Consider the following 25,294-nt stretch of genomic DNA (forward strand, 5'->3'; position numbering starts at 1 on the left):
ATTAAATCTTTCCATTTGTTATATATATGTTTCATTGTTGAAAAGTTTGTTATGTACCTCAAATCATGTGAGAGTTTATATAATTCATTTATTTCAATGATTATAATTTGAGCCCATCATTACTCAAAAATTAAAGAATATACAATAATGGTGTGGTAACCGTTTACTCTAACGATATATATAAAACTTCGGGTAATACTAAATGATCACAAAAATATGCCAGAATTTAATAAGAATAATAAAAAATTCATAATATTAAAATAAACTAATCTTTTTTTCATTTTTTATTGAAAAGATATTAAAGTTAAAATGGTAACATATTCAAAAACATAAAATAATAATTCCTCTGTCCCTATTTAGTTGTCCACTTTAAAAATGACACATATATTAAGATAGCAATAATTAGTATAGTGAAGTTATTATTTTACCCTTATTAATTATGGTTTTAAAAATGATGAATTAAAACTTGGAAATTTTCAATAGAAATTTTTTTTTTGTCCTTTCTTGATTTGTCAAGACAAGTAAATAGGAATAACTAAAAAAGAAAATATGAACAATAAAATTGGGACGTAGAATGTTATTATGGCCAAATTCTGGTTCCTAAAACTTAAATTCTTATTTATCAAAACTCCATCAATTACAAAGGATCTTCTTTATATCCCAATAATCAACTCGATATTTTAAAGCGTTTTGATCTATTATTATACTTGTTGAACGTGCAAGAATCATTTTATTTAAAAACTTAAATTTTAAAAATTATCCTAATTACGCATTCATTATATATTACGTGTAAATTTTCTGATCACTTAATATTATCCTTTTATTAAAATTTTTGAAGTAGGCAAATGTTAAAGAATCTAGGTAGACAGCATGCGATTTTTAGTTCCCACACAAAAGCTCACGAGAACAAACATTCTTTTGGGAATCAATTTTAGTTTCTTAAACAGTGAAACACATTTTTGTTGGCAAAATACTATACAACAATTAATAATCACGGTTATTTCACCAAAAATAAAATCACGATAAACAATTTAAAACTAAAAGAGTATATAGTAAAATTTTAAAGGAATTTTATATAATGACAAACTAATAAATCAAATTAAATGTAATAACTATACTTTAATTTAATTGTACCTTGTAGCAAACAGTTTATCAGTCACCTCTCTCCCTCAAACTTCCGCTCGCCACTCTCCCTCTCTCCTCCATCTCACTTTTATATAAACACAACAAGTATAAAATTTGTTTCTGTTTTTATAAAACGAGAAAAAATTATATATATATACATACATTTTTATTCCTCTCTCCCAGATCTCCCTTGCATCTATCGCTTATACAAACATAAACGAAATGTATAAAAAAAAATTCTGTTTGTATAACGTGAGAGAAATTTGTATATACACTTGCAAATGCATATATCTTCGTCCTATACACTTATAATTATATAATACAAATATTTCCCTGCTCAATTTCCTTTCATCTTTCTCTCTTTTTCGTTTTATACATACACAAATTATACAATTGATTTGTATACAACTGTTTTCTTTTGTATATGTATAGCGAATTATACAATTGGTTTCTTTGTATATGAATAACAAATTATACGATTAATTTTTTTGTGTATATAAAGCAAATTATACAATTATGCAAACTTTATTATAACATACAAATATAAATTTTGTATTTATTATATTGTGAAAGTTACTGAATTTTAAATCGTCGTAAAAATAAAACATTATGGATTATTGAAAACAGTAAGTTTTGTTTGTAGCCGCGCATTGTGTGGTGCCGGCGGAGGCGTGCTGTTTGTCGGCCCACTTTTACTGTGAAATGACAATTATTACTTTACGTTGTTCTGAATGAATGTCTCCTAATTCTCCATTCTTTGTCTGACATATTCTCAATGCGTGCTCTTCTACATCATCTACTCTTTCATACTCGTTCTTATATTTAAAATATTTTTAAATCGTTCGAAATAGTTTATATTTAAATTATATTTTGGTTTAAAATTATTTTTTTTTGTTAAATTAGTGAATTAAAAATGTCTTTTTTATTAATGAAATATGTCACGTGAATGTCACATTGCACGTCAATAGGGTTAAACTGTCACATAGACTAAAAGATAAAGAGTCAAAAATATTCTTAAACTTTTCGAAATAGCTTATATTTACCCTTAAACTATATTTCGGCTTAAAACTGCCCTTTCCATCAAACTATTAGATCAAAAGCGGAAATTGTTAAATGCCACGTGGATGTCATAATAGGGTTCCACTGCCATATAGACTAAATTCCAAAATGTTAATTGCTTTTTTCTTCCCCTCATTTCATTATTTTTCTGAAAAGATTTCACCACTTCTCCTTAATTTTCGTCGTTGGTTTCAAAGTAAATATTTATGGTTATAAACATAACAAAATAAGAAATCGTTATGGTATCTGATACCCTTATTAAATTTTGATGATTTAGTAAGCGTGTGAATTAGGAAAAGTGTTTTTATTGTATTCTTTATTTTAATCTATTTATCTAATTTTAACTTGATAAAAAATTGTAGAAAAGTCTAATTTTCGAGTTAAAAAATAATAATCTAGTGGTATCGATGAGAGTAATTTGAATCCGCTCTATCCCATTACCTCTAACTTCAAAAACATCTCAAGACAACATGATTTTCACTAATTTAAAAGGGGAAAGGGGAAAAGAAAAGCTTACAAGCAAATAGCAATATCAAAATTCAAAAGAGTTTATGTTGTTGCACTCTAAAAAGGCCCAAACTTCTTTACAACTAATGGCTCCACATTGATGAAATTGGACCTATAAAATCTTACTCATGTGGATCTTCTTACACCCACCCATTGGTGACAAATTCTAATTTTGATGCTTTTTTATTTTTTATTAAGTATATTTAACTTTAATCGATAGATGTAGAGTACTTTTTAACCCTAGAATTGTGAATTAGTAAAAAATTGACGAATTATTAAATGTTAAGCCATTCTATTATCGACTATGTGTCATTTTAAATTTGCATTGTTACACCATTATTTGAGAACGATATCAAAAAATAATCCCTCATCTTTAGGTTAAGGCTCAAAGTGACCCTTGAGTTTTCACATGGAGTACTAATAGTCCTCATGTTTGCAATATTGGTGCACTTTTGGTCCTATCCTAAAATTTTGCCTATTTTTTAACATTAATTTTGTCTAAAATTTTATATAAGGAATGTCTAATCGTATTTTTATATATTTAATAGAAATAATAACTATCTGAGAGAAGGTGATAAAGAAAAACACCTTGTTCTGTTCACTAGAAATATTACTGCAGCTAAACTAAGAACATCTTAACATATGACTTTGCAGGAAAAGAAAAAAATTATACCATCGCGCGTGAAATTATCGTGATGAACCTCTCAACTTTACCTGCAATACGATTTCTACTAAACAAAACAAAGTGTTTTTCTTCTCACATTCTTTGATATGGAGTTGTTATTTCTACTAAATATATAAAATGACAATTGAACATCCCATACATAGGTTATGGATAAATCAATGCAAAAAAAATAGGTAAAATTTTGAAGGAGGACCAAAAGTGCACCAATATTGCAAACATGAGAGACTATTAGTGCTCCATGTGAAAACTCAAGGATCACTTTGAGCGTTAACCTAAAGAAGAGGGATTATTTTGATCCTTTCCTCGAAAATACATGTATCAAATATAATATTACAAGGATTAAAAACAAAATTCATTGAGGAAAACTTGTGTGTGTAAAGAAGCCCAATTGAAGCCCATTGGGTTGAAGTAAGCCGTACAATGAAACAGACAAGCCCAACCAAAAATAGAAAAATAGAACCATTATTAATGGTGACTCAACAATTTCTCACTTTGATTTTTTGAAAATATTATAGTCGGTTTGGCTAACCTTCAAAAAAATGACTTCGTTTTCTAAAAAGTACTTTTGTCACTTTTTTTTTAGAAAGTAATCTTGAAAAATAACAATTTATTTCTGCGTAATTAAATTTAAAATAGAGTTGTGTACTCACGAAACCTAATTAATAATTATCTCTTATTCCTCATATTTTATTTGTCGACAATGATAAATTTATCGCAAAAAAAAAAGAATACGATATATATGTGAAAAAAGTTATTTTATTGATGAATCTTAGTGAGTATCGTTTTATGTATTCCATTGATTCTTTTCTTTAGATTCCATGTGCTTGAGATTGTCTTCACCAAATGAACCAAAAAATGATGTATTAGTATTACCATAGTTGTAGTTGTTGGGGGGTAAGTAGTCCCATTACATGATATGAAGTCTATTTGTTGATTTTTGTTAGCTCATGTTACTCATCAATTCTATCACAAGAATTATGTGATAAGGGGTAGTTTATGTAATTGGATAAAATATGTCATTTTAGAGATTTTGGCTTGTCATTGATTGGTCTTTAGTTTAATTGAGGATTGACATATTATTTGAACACATGAAATCATCTTTTTGTTTGAAATATCATGTCATAATCTTGGACCTTCAAATGAATTGAACCTTAGCTTGAATTAATAAAACAAGCATATTTAATTTGTAAAATCTAAATTAATTGCTTAAATCCCAGATAAAATATAAGCTTTAATCCAAATTTAGTATGGATTAGACATATAACATATGGCATGTGAGTATATATGCTTATATATGACTAATATGAGGTGTGATGAAGAATTAGAATTCATCTATTCTGCATTACATGTTTCGAAGAAAAAAATATATATTCAGGAATGAACATACAAATAAAAAAATGAACGACATATATTTACATGTAACTATGTATGCAAAACTAAAATTAAGAAGGATTATCTAGTTATCTAATTAACACATATAGTGATTTGTGAAGTTAAATATTCTAAGGGGGTTTTCTTTTTTCTTTTCTCTAATCATTTTAGTGTTTGGTCAAGGTTTTGGAATCATTTAGGTGCATAAGATGCTTCCTTTCACCAAGTTAAAGGTACTTTTTAACAATAATGAGAAGTATATAATAATTATTATATAAAAAAATATTAAGATAAAATATATTTTATAGTGGTAATTAATAAGTGAAGAACAAAGGTGTTTTTTTTAGGTTCTGACACATAGAATCTCTAATCCACAAAGATAGTCAAATTGTAAGAACCAATGATAAGAGAAACACCCCATTCTTCCACATTTGTCTCTGTTATATTCCTCATTTCAATAATTAAACAAATCATAAAATAATTTAAGTTTTCGAATTCGATATTCGATATTATTAATGAATTTAATTATTTGAGGTTTTTATTAGAGATTGAAGTATTTATCGTTAATTGAAAATTTGATTTTTTAAATTTTTTATTAGGGAGAAAAATTATATTATTTTTTACGGTGATTCTACTTTTTAAAATTGATTAACATTGAGCTTCAAAGTTTGAAATTCTTCAAAAAATAGTACATTTCCATGTACTTACAAACCATTTATATAATTTATCAAGTAACTCGTATATTATTTTGTCAAATAATAGTGAAGAGTTATATTATTATTATTATTATTGCTAATAAAATAGAATTAATAGAGAGATGCATTAAACTGTTATTCCCATTGAGTGTCATGTGGACCCCAATTAAGAGATTATTTTCAATTTTTCAATAATGAAAGCCTCAAAATGGGTAGACCCCACACACTTCTTTGGTCAAGGCCTTTTATTTTTATTTATTTTGGTCAAGAATATCAACAATAGTGAAAAATGACCCCATAGTGGGTCACCTAACAATTTATATATATATATAAAATATACTCATCAATATAATGCAAAATTAACAATGTAATGATTATTTGTGTTCTTAATTTAGGGGTCAAAGTGGCGTGTGTAGTGCACTCTCTTTTTTATATGAAAAACTTAGGCATATGTCATTTCATATAGATAAAATATTTTATTTATATAAAAATTAAATAATAAAAAATTAGTATTAATTAAAAATTAAAAATTATTATCCATATAAAAAATAATTTATTTTTGATATCTCACTCCATCACCTCTTCCACGTATCCCTCCCCCACGACAACCCCATCATTTTTTTAAAAAAAAAATATTTATAAAATATTTTTAAAAATTTCATATTTCATCCTCCCCTCCTCATAGAAATTGATATTATTTTATTTAAAAAAATCTACCTCATCCTATTTAATTTTCCACTTCAAAATTGTATTTTCTTTTACGTTTTTCTTATTTTGTGTTAGATATGCAGGTACATATATTTTTAGCAAAAAAATTCTACCAATGTACCGAATATAACATAAACAACTAAAAAATATAAAAATTCTTGTGGCGGCAAGTAAAAAATATTTTCGACATGTATATCTAAACACTGAGAAAAAGATTGAAAATGAAGGGTTAAGTAGGATGGGTAGAATTAGATTAACTATCAATCATGTAAAAATACAAAAAAAAGTCATTAATTTTATTTCAATGTAAGTACAAAATATATGAAAATTCATTTCTATTAGGCTATAAATTGACCTAAATAATGAAAATCGTCTTTATTTTTTTTTAAAAAAAATTTGTTTGAAATAGTTTTTTCTTTACAAGAAGAAGAATAGTTAAAGAATATAATGGTCTCCATATTCAATTTTTACGGTGGATTTGGATATTAATTTCTAAAAAAAAATTCAAAGAGAGTTAAGGATTAAGTTAACAAAGTAGTTTTAAAATTTTGAAATCGAAGACAATGTTTTGATTTCGTAATATGATAGTGATAAATTAATAAAACTTTGTATTAGCAGAAAAAGTATATAATCACATCACATATAGTTTTATTTTTCAAACTTAATTAATTGACGAATAAAAAATAACTTTCCTAAAAATTAGAAGACTTTTATATATACGACAATTCTTTCTTCTATTAATGGTAAACTATTACATAGAAAAGCGATTGAAACAACTTTTCTTAGCATGATTTCTTTGAGCAATATTTATTTTTCTTAAACTACCAATCTTTTAATTATTTTCAAACAATTTAACATCAAGAGTTATTTTTTTGTGACCTTTTATTCGTGAGAATATTTGTTATAGGAACTTTATTTATTTATCTAACTTTATTCGATTTTTGTTATAAAAGAAAAAGATATGGTGGAGAGAAGGGAATCAAAGAATAAGAATTTTCTTTTTTTGTTGTCCTTGTACAATCTCCACTATGTAAAAGAAGGGGTAGGGGGTCCAAACAATTCCTAGTTTGCTTTTTCCCTTTTATTTAGGCAATTAACTTTATTTTTTGCAAAATAATAAAGTGTGTTATGAAAAAATTTATGTTTTTTTTCTTCCTTTTTGTATATACATAGCATAATAAACTCAAGAATCATGATGAATATGAAAAGAAAATAAAAAGTAAGCAGTGTCTTTTTCTAATGCTTCACTTGCTTCAAGAGAGGGGCCAAATTTTATTTATAATCTTATCCAATGATTTATAAAAACCATATAATAGTATGGTATAATTAATGTTCTCTCGTTATCATATTTGTGGCAGAGTAATAAGTATTTCATCGTTCTTAATTAGAGGTCTTGAAGTTCGAGTTATTTTGATAGGAAATATCTTAATCTTCTCCAGATTGAAACTTTCTATCGGGAATTCAAATTCTTAAATTTCAAAGAAAGTACCAATCATCGGACTAATCACCAACAATGTTCGATGTGATAAGAGGTTCTCAGATTTGAACCTATGGTATATTATTAAAATTATTTGCTAGGAAGCGTTTTATTTTAAATATAAAATTTTTCAACATGATTATAAATGTAGACGACTTCAATATAAACATAGAAAGAAAAAGATAAAAGCTAATATATATTTTCTCCAATGTTTTTTTCCACATTTTAATTTGATCCACCACTAAAATTTATTAATTATTTTTTTGGGTTCATGTTTTGAGTCAAAAACCTATAATTCTCCTTTTAGCATTTTATATTTGGTATATGAAAAAGAGACTTAGGAAAAAAGGAAGAAAATTTTTAAGGAAATAAAAACTTTTTTGCCATCTTTGAAATTAGCATGATTGCAAGTGAAATAAAAAGTCAAATATGTTTGTCCCATATTTATTCTTCCATTAATAATTAAAAGATGGAACGTGGTATATATGTGAATGATTATATTTATATATACTATCCATTTATATTATTATTATATGTTTTTTAAAGCCCCCATAAAATCATAGACTTTATAATATATGAAATGTAGTGTGCCAAACACCGACCCTCACCCTTTTTATTTTTCCTTCCACTAACTCATCATTTTCCTTCCATTTATAATTTTATTTTTATTAAAAACTTCATATAAAAAATAGTGTTATTATATGTTTAAGTTGGAATTATCAATTATGATGTTTAGATGATGTCATACGTATCTCATTATTCAAAAGTTTTATGTCAAAAATAATTACGAAATATATGATTTGTCCAAAATCATAAAACGAATTGTCCGCTTATTAACGTAATAGATTTGTCTTTGATGCTACATCATCATTGATGTCAAATACATATATTGTTAATAAGTTTCTTACTTTCTTTTTCTCGTTTTGAATATGAAATTTATCTTTGAAAACTTAATAATCTAGAAGCCTTGTCGATTGTCAGTCCTTCTTTGTAATTATTCTCGTCAGTTGTAGGACCTCCTCGATCGTAGACGTTATAAGATAATACTTATCTTTGAATGTGTTATTTGTAAAATTCCTTTTTTTAAAAGAAGAGGTTGATTCGATTATTCGAAAAAATATAATCAATTGGAATATAAGGAATCAATTCTCTAATGCATATAACTCTTTAAAGAAAACACTTTTTTGGAGCACCATGGATTGCCATAAACGTCAGCTTATCCTTTAAAGCTTTTATTATGATTTCCATTTTTCCTTTTAGAAAGAAAAAATCTAATATAATTAAATACTTACACCCCATATATTAGGAAAACTCGCATAAATATACTATAATAAAAAAATATTTATCATTATAACAATAGTATATTTTTTTCACTTGATCAGTTTTAATTCATTTATAATACAAGTTTAATACATATTATAAAGGACAATTTATTATTCACATATAATACAAGTTTTAATGGTGAATAATACATTTATCACACATTTTAATACATTTATAATACAATGCGTCAAATTGTTACCAAACAAACATAACATATTTCAAAAAACAATTATAATTCATACATATTGCATACATAATTCACTTTTAATTCATATTACAGATTTAATATAATATTGATATAAATGGTAATAAATAAAAAGTATCGCTAAAATCAGTAATTTATTAAAATGTACCAATTTATGTAATATTTTCATATATATATACCGTCATTTTAATTAATCATTATTTAAATATTACCAGCTGATCAATCAATTGACTTTTTGAATTTTTACCTTGTTAATAAAAATCTAATTCTCTGTTTTCAATCTCCTCTTCTATACCCAGTGTAAAAATAATAATAAGATTGAATAGATAAAACCTCACTAAACTTAACGAGTTTTACTCTATGTACACCTAAATTTTTCGTTGACATACTATATATATTTTCATTTTCAACCACTAAAGTAGTATTTTTAATTTGATATAAATACTATAGTAGTACTAGTATAAGTATTTAGTAGATATACAGTATATGGCAGTGTGAGTAGAAGTAATCTAGGGAAGTGTACTAAAATCTTTTGGAAGTTGGGACTTACCTATCAATGAGCCAATTTTTATTAGTTGAATAAAAGGACATCAAATGAACTTGTGTCATAATATTGGCTTGTCTTCGTAACATCATATCATAAAAATAAACCAACTAATTAAGGGCTAAGAATATTAGAAGATTATTTATATCTTTAATTAGATATGTCGCTTGGATTTTAAAAAATACTAATAAATGCATGTTGAATTTTCTAAAAGCAACGTATTTTTAGAGAATTCGATAAAAACACTATTTTAAAAGTCTTTTAAAAGTAAAAAATTTACGCAACTTAAATTTTTAGTCTATTTTTTCAATAAATAACTAGACTACAAAGTCACACATTTTTTTTGTTCTTTTTGTTAATACTTTAATCCATTACTATCGTACGATATTGATAAGTGAAAATTCATCAAACATATATTAATATACGAAATTATTTTAATTAGCAAATTTTTATTACTGTTATTCAACTAACACATGTATCGAGTAATTCTGATTATCAAAAACTTGTAACAAATGAAAAAAGCTTACAAGATATTCCATAATTTCCCCATGAACTCCATTAATGAGTTGATTAAGGAGGAAATAGTGGAATTGGGGGTGCAATATTTTGATGTTTGTTGCATAATTATTAAACAAGTCCACATTTGTGGTCCTACTTACCTCATCTAGTTTTTTATTTTTTTAAGGTGGATGTTTAATAATATAATATTTTCTTCTTCAATATATATATATATATATATATATATATATATTAAAGAGGATATAAATTATTGTTTTATATACTCATAATAAGTAGTAATAATATTCTTCTTTTATAGTTGTTTACTTTTTTCAAAAATAATAAGTAATAAAACTACTTAGAGGTATAATACTATAATTTATGACAAGTACTTCAAATATTGATTCGTATGAATATAATAACGTAACTTTGAATAATGTTCAAACCCTAATATCCACTCACAAAATATCTTTAGATAATGTTATTATCATTCAGAAAATAATGTATATTTTAATATTACCAAAGACTTTAAAGAGAAAATTAAAAGTCAAAAACCAAAATTAAACCCTAGAGTTTAATAGACTGATAAGGGTAGTTTATAGCCATTAGGGTAGCACCACAATATAATTAAGACCAGCTTGAGTTTTAATAAACCTTATGAAAACTGATGGAAGTTGGATTATTTTGAATGCATCATTTAATTATATATCTAATCAAATTAAGTCACGACCAAATTTCTACGTAACATCGGATATTTTTTTAAAAAAATTATTTTTATTAACAAATATATAGTATAGCACAACATGAAAATCGATTTTAAAGAAATTTAATTAGTGTCCAATTAAATTAAGTTTTAAAAGTTTTCATTTATGAAATTTAGTATCAATTGAACCATATGTAGATAACACGCAAATATAAAATTAATAGATTATTATTATCATATATGCTTGATATCGTATTATTTTGTTGTTCTTTTCTGTCGATCTGAATGTCTACTAGAGACAATTTCTCTACTTCATTAAAATAAAAATAAGGTATATGTATGTTTTATGTATCTTTTTTAAACTTCACTCGTAAAATTGTACTGATCAATATTTTCTATTCAAATATGTTACCTTGAATTGAACTAACTGAGGAAGATAATTTAAGTGAAACAAATGCAGCTCCAATTTTTCTTCAATTATTACTGCTGCTAGTAACTAGCTATGTGACCTATGTCTACAAAAATTGTGATAACAGCTTGGACCATTTAGAATATTATAATTTGGACCAAAATTTCTGCAACTTTTTTTCCTAAAATAATAATAATAATAATGGGAGTACTACATGAATTATGACAAATATTTATTTTACTTTTAGAAATAAACACCAAATATGAAAAAAAGTTAATTTGATGCACTAAATTTCTGAGTGACACTTGATGATCGACGCACTCCATTATTTTGGTTTATTTTTGTTATAATGATTATTTATTCAGTTTTTACACAATAATAAAACCAACCAAAAAAGGTAAATTTACTAATTAGTTATAATGAAAGGTTTTATTATGCCATATAAACATGATTGTAGTAAGACAACATGTTGGACAAATAAAAAAAGATAAAAACAATTATTTGTAGAATTCATGTAAAACCTAATTTTGAGAAATTTAAAAGGATAAAAATATTATTCAATTGTACACGTGATGGTTAAGGATATCTCTTTAGTAAAATGACTAAAAAAAGGTTGACATATACACAATAATTATAATATAAAATTAAAAGCGCCAAAATGATCCAAAAAAAAAAAAAAATTCAACATATTACATGCATTGACATAATGATAAAAACTTTTTTTCATTGTAAATAAACTAATCAATGAGGAAATATCATGCTACATATTGGTCATCATCAACACCAAATTTGCTAATTGAAGTTAAAACTCTAACTAATCATAATTGCAAGAATAAATAAATACCTAAAACTTTTTATATATATATATATATATATATATAATATTCATGTACGTGGCATAAACTATCGTTATCATGAATGTGATTATACATGCCTACTGCTTTTTGTAAATAACTAAAATAAGCCACACAAAAAAATTGGTAAGACTATTAATAAGTATATACATTTTATGGTTTAAAAAAAGTTGAGTATGATTGAAATTTGTGAATTATTTCTTTAAAAGTGACTTTTTATATTTCAAACTTTAAATGTATAGAGTTGCTTTGAAAAGAATATTGCATCGCTTGTTGATTCGGAGTGAAGTGATTTTAGGGCTTGGATGTCTTTGAAAGTCTCAGTATAATCTTGAGAATTTCACATCGAGTTACTCGAGAATGTTATAGCGCTGCGAGATAAAGATATTTTAATCAACCTAATTGGATAATGACTATAAAGAGAAATTGAAAAATCTATATCCAACCAGAAAAATTCTTAAAATAAGACTTTTCAATGCGAACTAAAATTAATCGATCCGAATGAGAACATAAAGAGAAGCATGGCATGTTCATTCTCTCATGCACAATATCTTTTTGAGATGGGCAAATAAACATCTAAGTGTGTTGAACAAACAGAAGTGGTTGAGTCATCTGTATTATTTATTTTATGATTAAAACTCTTCATTTAAATTGATAAATAATAAGTAGCTATACCTACTAAAAATAGCCACCTTTCCCTACAAATTGAAATTTCATGAGCCTAACATGATGAGTTCAAACTATCAATTTTGTTAGTTGAGACTTTAGTCTTAAATTTCATTTAATAAAATAAATATGTTAATAGTTTCATATTCACCAAATATAGGAAAAAAATAATTCTAATATTAGCATATAGTTAGTAATCACAATATAGCTTGTAAAATGACAACTTCTTTTAAGCAAATTTCTATTTCTCTAGTTTAATGTTTTATTCCTTGAGGTACAATGCATTATAAAAGTCATAACATGTAATAAAAAAGAAAAAACAGAACTTTATAAAAGAGTAAAACTATGAAACAACAAGGTTAATAGAAGAGGAAAAGAAGATCGGTATACTAATTTCTTACTATACGCAATACTGTAAAAAGATCAAATAAGAATCTATTATACATATTCTTATCTTGTAATCTGCAAGTGGAAATTTACATAATTCAAACGTATGACCTTATGATTGCATGACAATAATGTTATCAAATATATTAAAAACTCCTTATATCGCAAAAACACACAAATTAATTTGAACACGACTATTATAATGTACCTCATGAGAAAAATGTTGGAATCTTTATTAACAAATTCACAAAATGGTAATTTATGAGCAAATGTTCATGCTACTAATTTTTTTTTATTTTTTGTTTTAAGAAGTCAAAATATTATGCAGCTCTATTGTGAAAAGAGAAATAATATAATGTAACAAATACAACAATTTTTCAAAGTAATCAAAATCAAAAGCCAAATAATAGCAGTCAAACCTCAAAAACTTTACAGACAATATTGGTTAGCATAGTTGTTCACAAATGTTCACATACATATGAATACACAAATGCTTCTCTCTCCTACTTACTCTCTCTCTCTCTCTAAAGACAGGCTGGAAGGATCCAAACCCCCAAACCCCACTTACATTATTAACAATTAATAATATTTTCACTCAAGGCAAATGAAAAAACAAACAAATACTTAAATTTGCCTCAGCAATTCAATTTAATTTTAAGTCGGTTCTATCGTTGACACTTGATACTTATAGGTGTTTAGATTGTTATTTGTAAATTGGATTGTTCAATTGACATAGTAAAAATGAAATTAACCGATTATTGAACATTTCAACTCATTTTCACGATGTCTCATCTTTAAACAGTAGAAATGAATTTGAGTTGTCTATACTTATAGTCATAGTACTTTTACTTGCTAGCTAAAACTAGATTTGAGCGTGTGTTTATGTATTACGAAGAAAAAAGATATTAATAAAATTAAAAGGGAAAAACAATATAAAGAAAAAGTTGAGAAATCAGACAAGTAAAGGAGGTTTAGCTTCTTTCCTTTTCCCCCCTTCCACCTTTATTTTCTTCCTGCTATTGCTTAAGCATCTTTTTTTCTCACTTTTTGCTCTTCTTATCATTCTTCTTCACTCTTTGGTAAAAAAATAATAATATTTTTTTTTTCCTTGCTTTACTTTGATTCCATACTTCCCCACTACCTCCTATATTTCTTTACATTTCTTCAGCTAAAACCTGTTAGTAAAATCTTTGATTCTTGATAGTTGTTGTTGTTGCCTATCTGGCATTGATCATTTGATCACAAAGCTTAATTCCTTTTTCTTGGGATTTGCTCTTTTTCCTAGAAATTGTCTTGGACCTTAAATACCTTAAGCTTAATTCTTTGTTGATCCCTTCTTGGTTCTGCTGTTTCAAGCTTAAAAATCTCATCTTTCTAGTTTTGCAGTCCCAAGATTGTAACTTTCTTACTTCTTTAGCTGTTTGGGTTTCTGGGAATTCCTCCTTTTCTTGTATTTTTGTTTCTTGAGAATTTACTCCCCTTTGTAATGGTCTAGTTCCCTGTGTTTCCTCTGTGTAAAAGAGTTCTTAACTTTACTGTTCTTCTTTTGATTATTAACTGATTTTTGTGTTGTAAAATTGGGTTGTTGATTCCATGGGACTTTGTCATGGAAAACCTATTCAATCCCCACAAAACCTGTCTGAAAATCCCATAATTCCCATTGATAATGAGCAAGAATTGAATTCCCACACTGGGAAAACACCAAAATTCCCTTTTTATAGTCCAAGTCCTTTGCCTAGTGCATTCAAGAACTCTCCTGCTAATTCTAGTGTGACTTCAACACCTTTGAGATTTCTCAAACGTGTACCACCATCACCAGCTAAGCATATTAGGGCATTACTTGCTAGAAGGCATGGCTCAATTAAACCTAATGAAGCTACAATTCCAGAAGGGAGTGAATGTGATATTGGTTTGGATAAGATATTTGGGTACTCAAAGAATTTTGATAGTCACTATGATCTTGGAGAAGAAGTGGGAAGAGGGCATTTTGGTTATACTTCAGCAGCTAAGGGGAAAAGAGGGAGCTTGAAAGGGCATGATGTAGCTGTAAAAGTTATCCCAAAATCAAAGGTTTGCCTTTTATGCTGTTTCCCATTTTTTTTCTTAAATTAAGGGGCAGGGGAAGGGGATCACAAGGTGGGGAACTTGTGGGGAATCAAACCCTCACCAACAAGATGAAAGTTCAGATAATTGGTATTGTTACTGAGTTACTAAGATTTTCCTGTTGTTTCCCAATTACTATGAATTTTAGTTCTATATGACCTGTAGAAAAAGGTAAAAGTTTTGTTTCTATATGTGGTTTGGATGCTGAATCTTTTTGAATTCCTCATTTGCCATTGCTGCTGATTGTAGTTTCTTCTGGTTGAAATGTCCTTTTATTCTATAGTACTCTGAGGTGGGAAGTGTTTGGTGACTTGGAATGAGGTGATGGCTGCAGAAATATAGTGGATGTTCTCATTTCATCAACAAGTTTTGGTTCCAGAAATAGTTGATATGACACTAGGGCTAACTCAATTCCAAAATTTAGCTCACGAACATAGGATTGTCCAAATCCATATGAGCAGACCACCAGTCCATTCTCTAGCTGACGTGGGACTCTAACTGACTCTAACAGATGGCAGGTGGGCTAGATAGATTTGTTGGAAATTTCAGCATCAGGATTATGAGAAAATTGACCTTGGCCAAAGTGAAACTTACTGTGGATTTTATGTGGACAGTCCAAAACATTTGATATTGTATTTTGTGTTGTATAGTTGTGTACCTATCAAAACAAAGTAAAGGTTGACTTACAGCTTGATGCTGCTTCGAAGCACGCCCGATCATTTCTTGTCAACTGTATTAACTTGATGCTATCCTGTTATTTTCATGCCAAGAGCAGTATCACCTGATTGAATTATTTCTTTGTTTAATGAGACTGAGGAATCTTTTGCAGATGACTACAGCAATTGCAATTGAGGATGTAAGGAGAGAAGTCAAAATATTGCGCGCTTTAACAGGACATAGGAATCTGGTTCAATTCTATGATGCCTATGAGGACGAGGAAAATGTTTATATAGTCATGGAGTAAGTTGAAATTGTCAATCATAATGCTGCTTTTGGTTGTGTTTCAGGGTAACTTGTCATTCTTCAGCATTCTGACATAAAAGAATTTGTCTTATTTGGTCTACGTCCTTCCAAATGTTTGCATGGCTTGTCATATTATCATAAGAGAAATCTATTTTAGTTTATCATTCTTGTCTTTTATGTTTTCTGCATTTGTTTGTACTTATCTTTGTGAGATCTTCTTCAGGTTATGTAAAGGAGGAGAATTGCTGGACCGGATACTTGCAAGGTGGGTACTTAAAATATTTTCAGCTTAGCATGCTTGGTATTCTCCTATGTGAATTTCCTGACTCCAGTTTCTTTTGAAGGGGTGGGAAATACTCGGAAGACGATGCCAAAGCTGTCATGGTACAACTTCTAAGTGTAGTCTCGTATTGTCATCTTCAAGGGGTTGTTCATCGTGACCTAAAGCCTGAGGTAATGGAGTTATTTTAATCTACTTATAACAGTCAAATATTCATTTGCAATGAACACTCTACTTATGTTTAGAACTTCTGATTGAACCTAAGGGATAGAGTCAAGTTTACTAGTTTGCACAAATTTTATTGATGGACACTAAGAGCACGCATGCGAGCACAATAGCATGATTAATAACCTCAAGTATCAAAAGAAAACACTCAAGGCATCGTCATCATAGTAGTTATATGACTCTCAACAATAACTGATATGATTTTTAAAAAACAACAACTTAATAACTGATATATAAATCAGGTGCAACAAGTTCACAGTAGACGGAGTGAGTATTCCTGGATTTTCCATTTTACATGTGCAATTTCATTATGGATACCTAGGATCCTGCCCAACTAATTAGGTGATTAAACGATCATTCATGAGTTATTTGGTAACATAATATCAGATGATGAATTCTGGCAACCCAATTACACTTTTGCATAAGCCCCAGTAAAGTATTGAGAGGGTTAAATCAGCTCAACCAAATCAAAATGCTTTCGGAGGTTTGTGCATCTTACAGACCACTGAAGAAATTATTTATGGTCTGCATGTTTTCTTACGGCGGTATCTAATGGAAATTTCCAGGGTATCTTCTAATCCCACCATATATGTGAACAAATGTAGCGTCATTTCTTTCCTACCTCACTCTATGTTCTGTATGCTCCTATATTTCTTTGGTTTCCAAGCTCATTATATTGACAGTTGTTCTTGTGTTCTATTCAGAATTTTCTTTTCGTTTCTAAGGATGAGAACTCTCCCTTAAAAGCCATTGACTTTGGTCTCTCTGATTATGTAAAACCAGGTAAATGTTTATGCATACAACATTTATCATTTCTTATTTTGTGCTTGTAGCATGCCATAGTTTGACTAACGGAAATATTTGCAGATGAAAGGCTTAATGATATTGTCGGAAGTGCATACTATGTTGCACCTGAGGTTTTGCATAGATCTTATGGAACAGAAGCTGACATGTGGAGTATTGGTGTCATTGCATACATTCTTCTTTGTGGAAGCAGACCTTTCTGGGCTCGGACAGAGTCCGGTATATTTAGGGCCATCCTGAAAACTGATCCAAACTTTGATGAAGCCCCTTGGCCCTCTTTGTCTTCTGATGCGGTGGACTTTGTAAAAAGATTGCTGAATAAGGATTATCGCAAAAGGCTAACTGCAGCTCAGGCTCTCAGTAAGTCTCCTTGATAATGTAGACCTTACAATTTTGGAATAGGACATACCTATACAAGTTTCAAGTTCCTTAACGTTCTTGTTGAGTGTTGTCTAGAGCATAACTCGTCATCACCATATATGAATGTACCTAATGACTTCCTGATTTAACCATATTACCTATGATGTTTCATATGTATGTTTATTATTGCAGTATCAGACTTAAGCAGCATTATAGATTTCTTAACCTTTCCCATTTCTTCTGTAGGTCATCCTTGGTTGGCTGGTCATCATGATGTGAAGATTCCTTTGGATATGATAGTATATAAGCTTGTAAAAGCTTATGTATATTCTTCTTCTCTTAGAAAAACTGCTTTAAGGGTATGTATATCTGTTCTTGTAGAACTTGCTTCTAAATTCAGCAGTCATATAGTTTATCCAAAAAATCTGATTTGACCACTTCTTGTAAGTGCTGCCATGCCTTTCGAGGCGTGCGAAGGTCAGATAAATTCTTCTGTGTTCCCTTCCTCTTATGTTTCTTCAACCTCTTCTCCTCACCCCTGCTCCCAAAAGCAACGGGAGCATTTTGTGATCAGCAAGGTTCTAATATAACCTGTTCAGCATTTCTGTCGTGTAAATATATACATAAACATACTTTTCCTGTCACACAACTTGGAGCAATATGACAAATGAAATTATTGACTTTCTAAAGAAATGAAAGCCCCTATATTTGTTAGCTGTATGATTTATCGTTTGCGGCTACTGTAACAGGCTCTTGCTAAGACATTGACTATACCACAACTAGCTTATCTTCGTGATCAGTTTACACTATTAGGGCCAAGCAAAAGTGGACTAGTAGCTCTACCAAACTTCAAAATGGTAAGCTCTCTATCCTCCACCATCATTCTTCCAGAAGAAAAATAAAAAAGAAACTAAAGAGATTGCAGGTTCATTTTGTTTTTTTCCTATTAATTTTAATGATTCGGCAGGCTGTGATGAAGAACTCCACCGATGCGATGAAGGATTCAAGGGTTTTCGACTTTGTTAATACGGTAAGCTTCCTCTCAGGAAGCTCTTTTGGTTCTATCTTGTTGAAGTGGGGAACTTCATACGTACAATTCTGATAGACATAATGAAGCGATGGCAAATTTTGTTGACTGACTTTTTCATGTCCTGTGCAGGTGAGTTCTCTTCAATACAGAAAATTGGATTTTGAAGAATTCTGTGCTGCTTCGATAAGTGTACATCAGCTTGAGGGAATGGAAAGTTGGGAGCAACATGCACGTCGTGGCTATGAGTTCTTTGAAAAGGAGGGGAACAGACCTATTATGATAGAGGAACTTGCTTCGGTACACTCTCCCTTCTCTCCCTTCTCTCGTCGTGATGCTAATAGTAGTAGGATGAATATGATGAGGAAGTATCTAAATTTTTATGTTCATCAATAAGACTTAATTCATAAAGGGTAGAGTAATAGCTTACCACATGGCTACATGCATTATTGTTATTTTCTTATGACATCTTTAAGTACAAGAACAAGCCGACCTGTACAGACAGTGGTAAAGTTACTTTTTGGCGTCAAAGCTATGAATTGTTTTCTACTTCTCAAGTAAATATTCTTCACAAAGCTTGAGCTTTTCCAAAATAAGTTAAATGTATGATTTACCAAGTAAGGCGGTGCCACAACGACTAAACTTGCCTAAAAATCATTTCTTTGAACTTCTTGGTTGACTGGTGTTTGCAATTCTCAGCTTCAAGCTTACTAATTTTCCTATATGGTTTATTTAAACAGGAGCTCGGGCTGTCTCCTTCTGTACCAGTTCATGTAGTTCTGCAGGACTGGATTAGACACTCAGATGGAAAGCTCAGTTTCTTGGGATTTGTCCGGCTCCTACATGGAGTTTCTTCGCGCACATTTCAAAAAGCTTAAAAAGTATAACCTATCTTATTGAACTTCCCAGTGTTTCATCCAGCTTTCAGACTATTCATCACTCGAAGAATCAAAGTCTTGTTGCTTGATCAAATGATCTGTTGAAAGGCGGAAACAGCTAGTTTACAACAAAACTACAGATCCAGTTTGAATATACATGACACTAGCAGCAGTATATTTGGTGTCAAATCTTATTTTGTCATGTAATTCTTGTATTCTTCAAATGTTGGATCACATTCCACTTTAAGAGGATTGTACAGATGAGGATAATCAGAAGAAAAAAAAGTTGTAAGTAGTTTGTCAGAAAAGACAGCTGAAAGCTGAGATGAGTTCTTGTGGCTTCTTGGTGTAACCTGTTTACCATTTTGCTTTAGCATAATAAATTCTCTTTATTGTGTCTCTAACCTTATATCCGCTGAATTTTTCGAGAGCAGTATCAGTCTATTGTCACAATTCTGCTATAGTTCTTAATATATGAACAACCTTAGTGGTGGCACATAAATTTTGCACAATTTTTAATATTCTAATGTTTACGCCAAATCAACAAGAAGACTAATCTTTAAATACAGATACATGTTGTTCTAACCATGATTTGGATATAAATGTTTATGTAAGAGACATATTTTATATTTACATTTGATGAGCCAAATGCTTTTTTGACCTTTGAACTTTTCTTAATTTTAAATGAAAAAAATCTTGTCTAGCAGTTGGGAGTTTTTAGAATTAGGTAAATGCCCTACCAACATAATTTACCATTATAATAAATTATGATCCATAGTAATTAGGAGGGCCACTAATGAGCTGGTTTTAACAAATATATTAGTAATTGTTTCCCTTAATTAATCCTCAGTTAAATGATTTGAATGGCCAAACTTGTATGATCACACTTTCCTTTTTACAACTTTTTTAAATGGTCGTTACAAATTGTTTTATATCGTATTATTTTAAATATAAATTATATTTGAAAATTGATTAAATTTTCATATTTTGTATCATTAAATTCATTAAATAATATTTTTAATCTTCTCTTACTTATATCTATAAAAAAATGGTATGTGATTTAATAAAACAACGAAAATTAATAGACTTAATTCAAATATTATATTCATCAAAATCGTATAATATATTACGAAAACGTTATCTAACCATCAAAAGTTGTTATAAGGGGCTAATTTGAATAAACCAGAAACATTAAATACTAAAATAAAACTTTTAAAAACTTGAAGGTACCAAAGTGAGTTTCATCCAGATATTCTTATTTCTTTGCTTCTTCTCTGTTATTCAAGAATCAGAAAAGAAAATGGCGATCCAAAAAACCCACAAGGGGAAAACAAAACCAAGATCTCCAACACTCATACTTTCAGTTTCCATTGTAGCCGTAACTTTGTTATACATAGCTTCAACGTTGTTTTCCCCAAATGGGTTCTCTTTTTCCACTTCCATAACCTCAAAAAACTCAGTCTTTTCTAAGAATCGTAGACAACATAATGGGCCTCATAAGTATCTTTATTGGGGCAATAGAATTGATTGTCCTGGAAAACATTGTGATACTTGTGCAGGTTTGGGTCATCAAGAATCAAGTCTTAGGTGTGCTCTTGAAGAAGCTATGTTTCTTCAGAGGTAAAATTTTGTTTTCCTCTTTTGAGTTTCTTGAAATTTCACTTTTAGTTTACTTAGTATGGAAGGGGAGCCTTAGAGTTACTTGTGTAACTTTCTTGGGGTTCGAGTTGTGGAAATGACCTCTTGTAGAAATGTAGTATGAGGCTGCCTACAATAGACTCTTGTGGTTCGGACCTTCCACGGACACTGTGCATAAAGGGAGCTTAGTGCGCGAGTTTCCCTTTTAGTATGAGGATGATATGAAATGAGGTTCATATCAATGAGAACTTGTTTGGAACTGAGGCATGGTTGTTGTTGTTCTGTTGAAATCTAGTTTGCAAAGTTCGAATCTTTTCTATGTTGAAGATGGTTTTACTTGCTGATTGGTTGCCTCTTGATTGCTATAAAAAAAAGAGAAGTTTTTGGTTGATATATTTCCTTTCAGCTTGACTTGACTTATAGTGCATTCTTTACATAAGCCTGTGTTGGAAAGGATAAATTTTGATCTTTAGGGACTGGGCGGTCCAAATTTTGTTTTGTTTTTTCAGTTTATTGGCGGTTGAACTGTGACCACCTTATCATATAAAGAAGAGGGAGGAACTTTAGTTTAGATAGGTATTTTAGGTGATGATTGAAGCAAAACACAAGAACTTTGCTTTTTTGACCTGGGAGTGTAATGCATTTGTTGTTTGAGGTAATTTACAATAATACAGTTTGATGATTGTTGCAAATTTGCAATGTGGTTTGTTTTCGAGAGATTTAGTTCTTGTGTTCTCTATAATAAAGGTCAGTTTAATTTCTCTGTTAGAGGTATGCTGAATCTTCGGAGTGTTTTGCTAGAGTGAAGTCTGCATCTTTTGGATTAGTCAGCTGTTTCAATGAGTGAGTTTGATCTTTGGATGAAATTTCACACAGCAGAAGTATAAAATGTGAGCAACTATACTATTCTTCTTTTTGGACAACCATGGTGTCCTAGGCAGTTTGTGCACCTCGACTTATTCCACGGGGGACTTGCTAATAGACTCTTTGTTAGCTACTATTCTTCTCGTGTTTATGTTGATGAAAGAAAATTTGATCAATTCAAAGATGGCCATCCTAGGGTCGTCTGTACTAAGCTTATGGGCACAAGACTTGACATGCATGCAGCAATTACTATCATCTTACAGTTGATTTGGATGACCACATATCTGTGTGCACAATTCCTTATTTGTGTTGCTTCCAAACACAAGCCATACATTTGGTTATGGCAAGAAAACAATGCATTTAAGATGTGTTTTAGCAGTCCGAACATTTTTTATGAAAGATGTATTTGAAGTTCTACTTATCTTATAATAGGCTACTGCTTGTTGCAGAACATTTGTTATGCCTTCAAAGATGTGTATCAATCCGATCCACAACAATAAAGGAATTCTTCACAGTTCCAGCAATTCAATTTCTGAGGAAAGGTGAATTTTCTGTATTAGTGGCATGTTGCAGTTCATTGATTAGGTTGCATCCATTTCTGAGGCAAGTTGCATTTTCATTATAAATGGTATGGTGAAGTTCATTAAATTGTTGCATCCAACTCCGTGTAAAACGTACGCATGAGAAAATTGATAAAATGTCTCTTATAAATTATCTAAAAATATTAGTTAATGAATTTAATAGAACTGCAGAATATACGTGTGATACATTATAGTCGTGCATGACCGTATCCAGTAATTAGAGTTCAAATGTTGTTGTTTCAGTTGTGCCTAAGCTACAAAGAACTAGATCATGTGTGCTGATGTGAATGCCTTTGACAAGCATTTGAATGCTACTTTGATCTGTTTCTGGATCACCTGTTAAAATAAATTGTTTAACAATATTAAGTTACTGACTTCCTATGTGTCCATCTAATTGTCAGGTGGGCAGATAGTTCGTGTGCTATGGATTCTTTGTATGATCTAGATCTCATCTCTGACACTGTACCTGTAATTTTAGACAATTCTGAAATGTGGCATCATGTCCTGGCTACAAGCATGAAGTTAGGTTCTAGAGGGGTTGCCCATGTTGAAGGAGTTAGCAGGGCTGATCTCAAAGAAAAAAGTTCGTACTCAAACATTTTGCTTATCAATCGAACTGCAAGCCCGCTTTCTTGGTAAACGTCCTCTCTCTCTCTCTCTCTCTCTCTCTCAAGTTGCCCCCTTCAAGTGATTAGACATTGTGATGGCCGATGCACGAGTTTCTCTTTTCTCTTTTCTATTTCTCTTTTCTAGTGGAAGGATAGTATCCTCCTAACATTTGCCCACTCCGTCAATGGATTCCATTCCTATTGTTATTTCTGACTGTAAAACCTGCATTTAATCTGTCCGGGGAAATAGAAAGAACATATACTATGCCAGGAGTAGTTCACGGCTGCTTTAAAGTCGTATTAGTTTTTTTTTTTTTGTCTGTATTCTTTATAAACTAGTTTGCCTTAGGTACTTGCTCCTGTGCAAACTTTCATGTGCTAGGAGAAAATGGAGCTTGTAGTAGGGAATGATTTGCTTAAATTTTTCTGGCTTTTAGTATTGGACCTACTTTTAAGTGCTAATAGATGTACTGTATGTATTAATCATGGTAATCATTCAGGTTTGCAGAATGCAAGGATAGGAAAAATCACAGCTCCATTCTTCTGCCATATTCATTTCTTCCTTCAATGGCTGCGGAAAAACTACGATATGCAGCAGAAGAAGTTAGTTAACTGCATGTCCTTTAACTACTTAAATTTACTTTGTCTCTATCATCTGCGTGTAAAAATGAAATCCTTTAACACTGTTTTCTCTTTGCAGTAGAACTAGATTGCTGTCACATCTTTGACATGTTTTCTCTGTATGTTGAGTCCACCGGATTAATGGTCAAACATCATATGTTGAACCTTTCTTTATTTTAGATCAACAAATGCATATTATAGTTTCTTTCTCTATTAGCTTCCTTATTTAATATGCTTCTAAGTTTTCCTTTGTTGCACAAGTGGCTGTTAAAGTTTACCGCCTTAATATGTTTTGATGGATTCTATCATTTTCTATAGATCAAGAAGCTGCTTGGTGATTATGATGCTATGCATGTTCGAAGAGGTGATGTTCTGAAGACAAGAAAGGACAGGTTTGGGGTTGAACGAAGTTTGCACCCTCATTTGGACAGGGATACACGTGCAGAGTTTATTCTATGCAGAATAGCAAAATGGGTCCCGCCTGGGCGAACCCTTTTTATTGCTTCGAATGAGAGGACACCAGGTTACTTTTCTCCTCTAGCTGTGAGGTTAGTGATCTTCTCAATTCTTTTAGAATCTTCCTGTCGTCTACTTGATCTTTGCATGCTATAGAAGAGTAATGTGCGCTGTTTCGTTTGGTTGCTTTCAGCTTTATAACACACAACTTCCTTATGGTCTTCCTAATTGTAATTAGCTTTAGTACACCAGTACCTCCTATGTACACTGTCTTTTTCTTCTGAAACATGTAGGTGACATGTAAAGGACTTCAGAGTTTAATATAATGTTTCCGAGAGACTGTCAGATTTCTATCTGAAAAAGAAATTGCATTAATTAACTAGATCCTTTCAATTTCATCTTCAGCAATACCCTGGTTAAATTGAAGTTGCAGAAGAGGAGGCAGACTTGGATCTCGGTGTCATAAAACCATGTATAAGGGAGATAGTGAGAATGTGGAGGTGGATTGGAGAAAATCCAATCACTTTTGTACTTGGATCTACTTTATTCCTTTGTTTCGTATGAGATATAGGGCATCCAAACCATTTGGATCTGGCTTTCTTGATAGAGGGCAGGGTTGAGTATGGTTGTTTAGTAAAAGAAATTGTTCCTGGATTACCCCCCCCCCCCC

The 25,294-nt window shown here is 30.2% G+C and overlaps 2 protein-coding genes across 2 annotated transcripts in view; both read left to right on the plus strand.

Annotated features, from left to right (window-relative positions):
• Nucleotides 1-14,809: 14,809 nt before the first annotated feature.
• Nucleotides 14,810-20,257, plus strand: LOC107002348 (CDPK-related kinase 1). The gene is made up of 11 exons (XM_015200326.2): nt 14,810-15,286; nt 16,149-16,279; nt 16,506-16,547; nt 16,627-16,735; nt 17,492-17,570; nt 17,655-17,951; nt 18,198-18,310; nt 18,701-18,808; nt 18,919-18,981; nt 19,111-19,278; nt 19,719-20,257. Exons 1-11 carry the CDS (start codon nt 14,810-14,812, stop codon nt 19,854-19,856), a joined length of 1,725 nt encoding a protein of 574 aa, XP_015055812.1. The 3' UTR covers nt 19,857-20,257.
• Nucleotides 20,258-21,120: 863 nt separating this feature from the next.
• LOC107032177 overlaps nt 21,121-25,294 on the plus strand; it is a 5,504-nt gene continuing 1,330 nt past the window's right edge. The window contains exons 1-5 of the mRNA XM_015233761.2: nt 21,121-21,476; nt 22,808-22,900; nt 23,341-23,574; nt 24,048-24,150; nt 24,487-24,716. Coding sequence (XP_015089247.1) covers nt 21,157-21,476; nt 22,808-22,900; nt 23,341-23,574; nt 24,048-24,150; nt 24,487-24,716 — 980 coding nt within the window. The 5' untranslated portion in view covers nt 21,121-21,156. The remainder of the gene's footprint in view (nt 21,477-22,807; nt 22,901-23,340; nt 23,575-24,047; nt 24,151-24,486; nt 24,717-25,294) is intronic.

Source organism: Solanum pennellii, chromosome 10 (assembly GCF_001406875.1).
Source record: "Solanum pennellii chromosome 10, SPENNV200".
Taxonomy (NCBI): Eukaryota; Viridiplantae; Streptophyta; class Magnoliopsida; order Solanales; family Solanaceae; genus Solanum; species Solanum pennellii.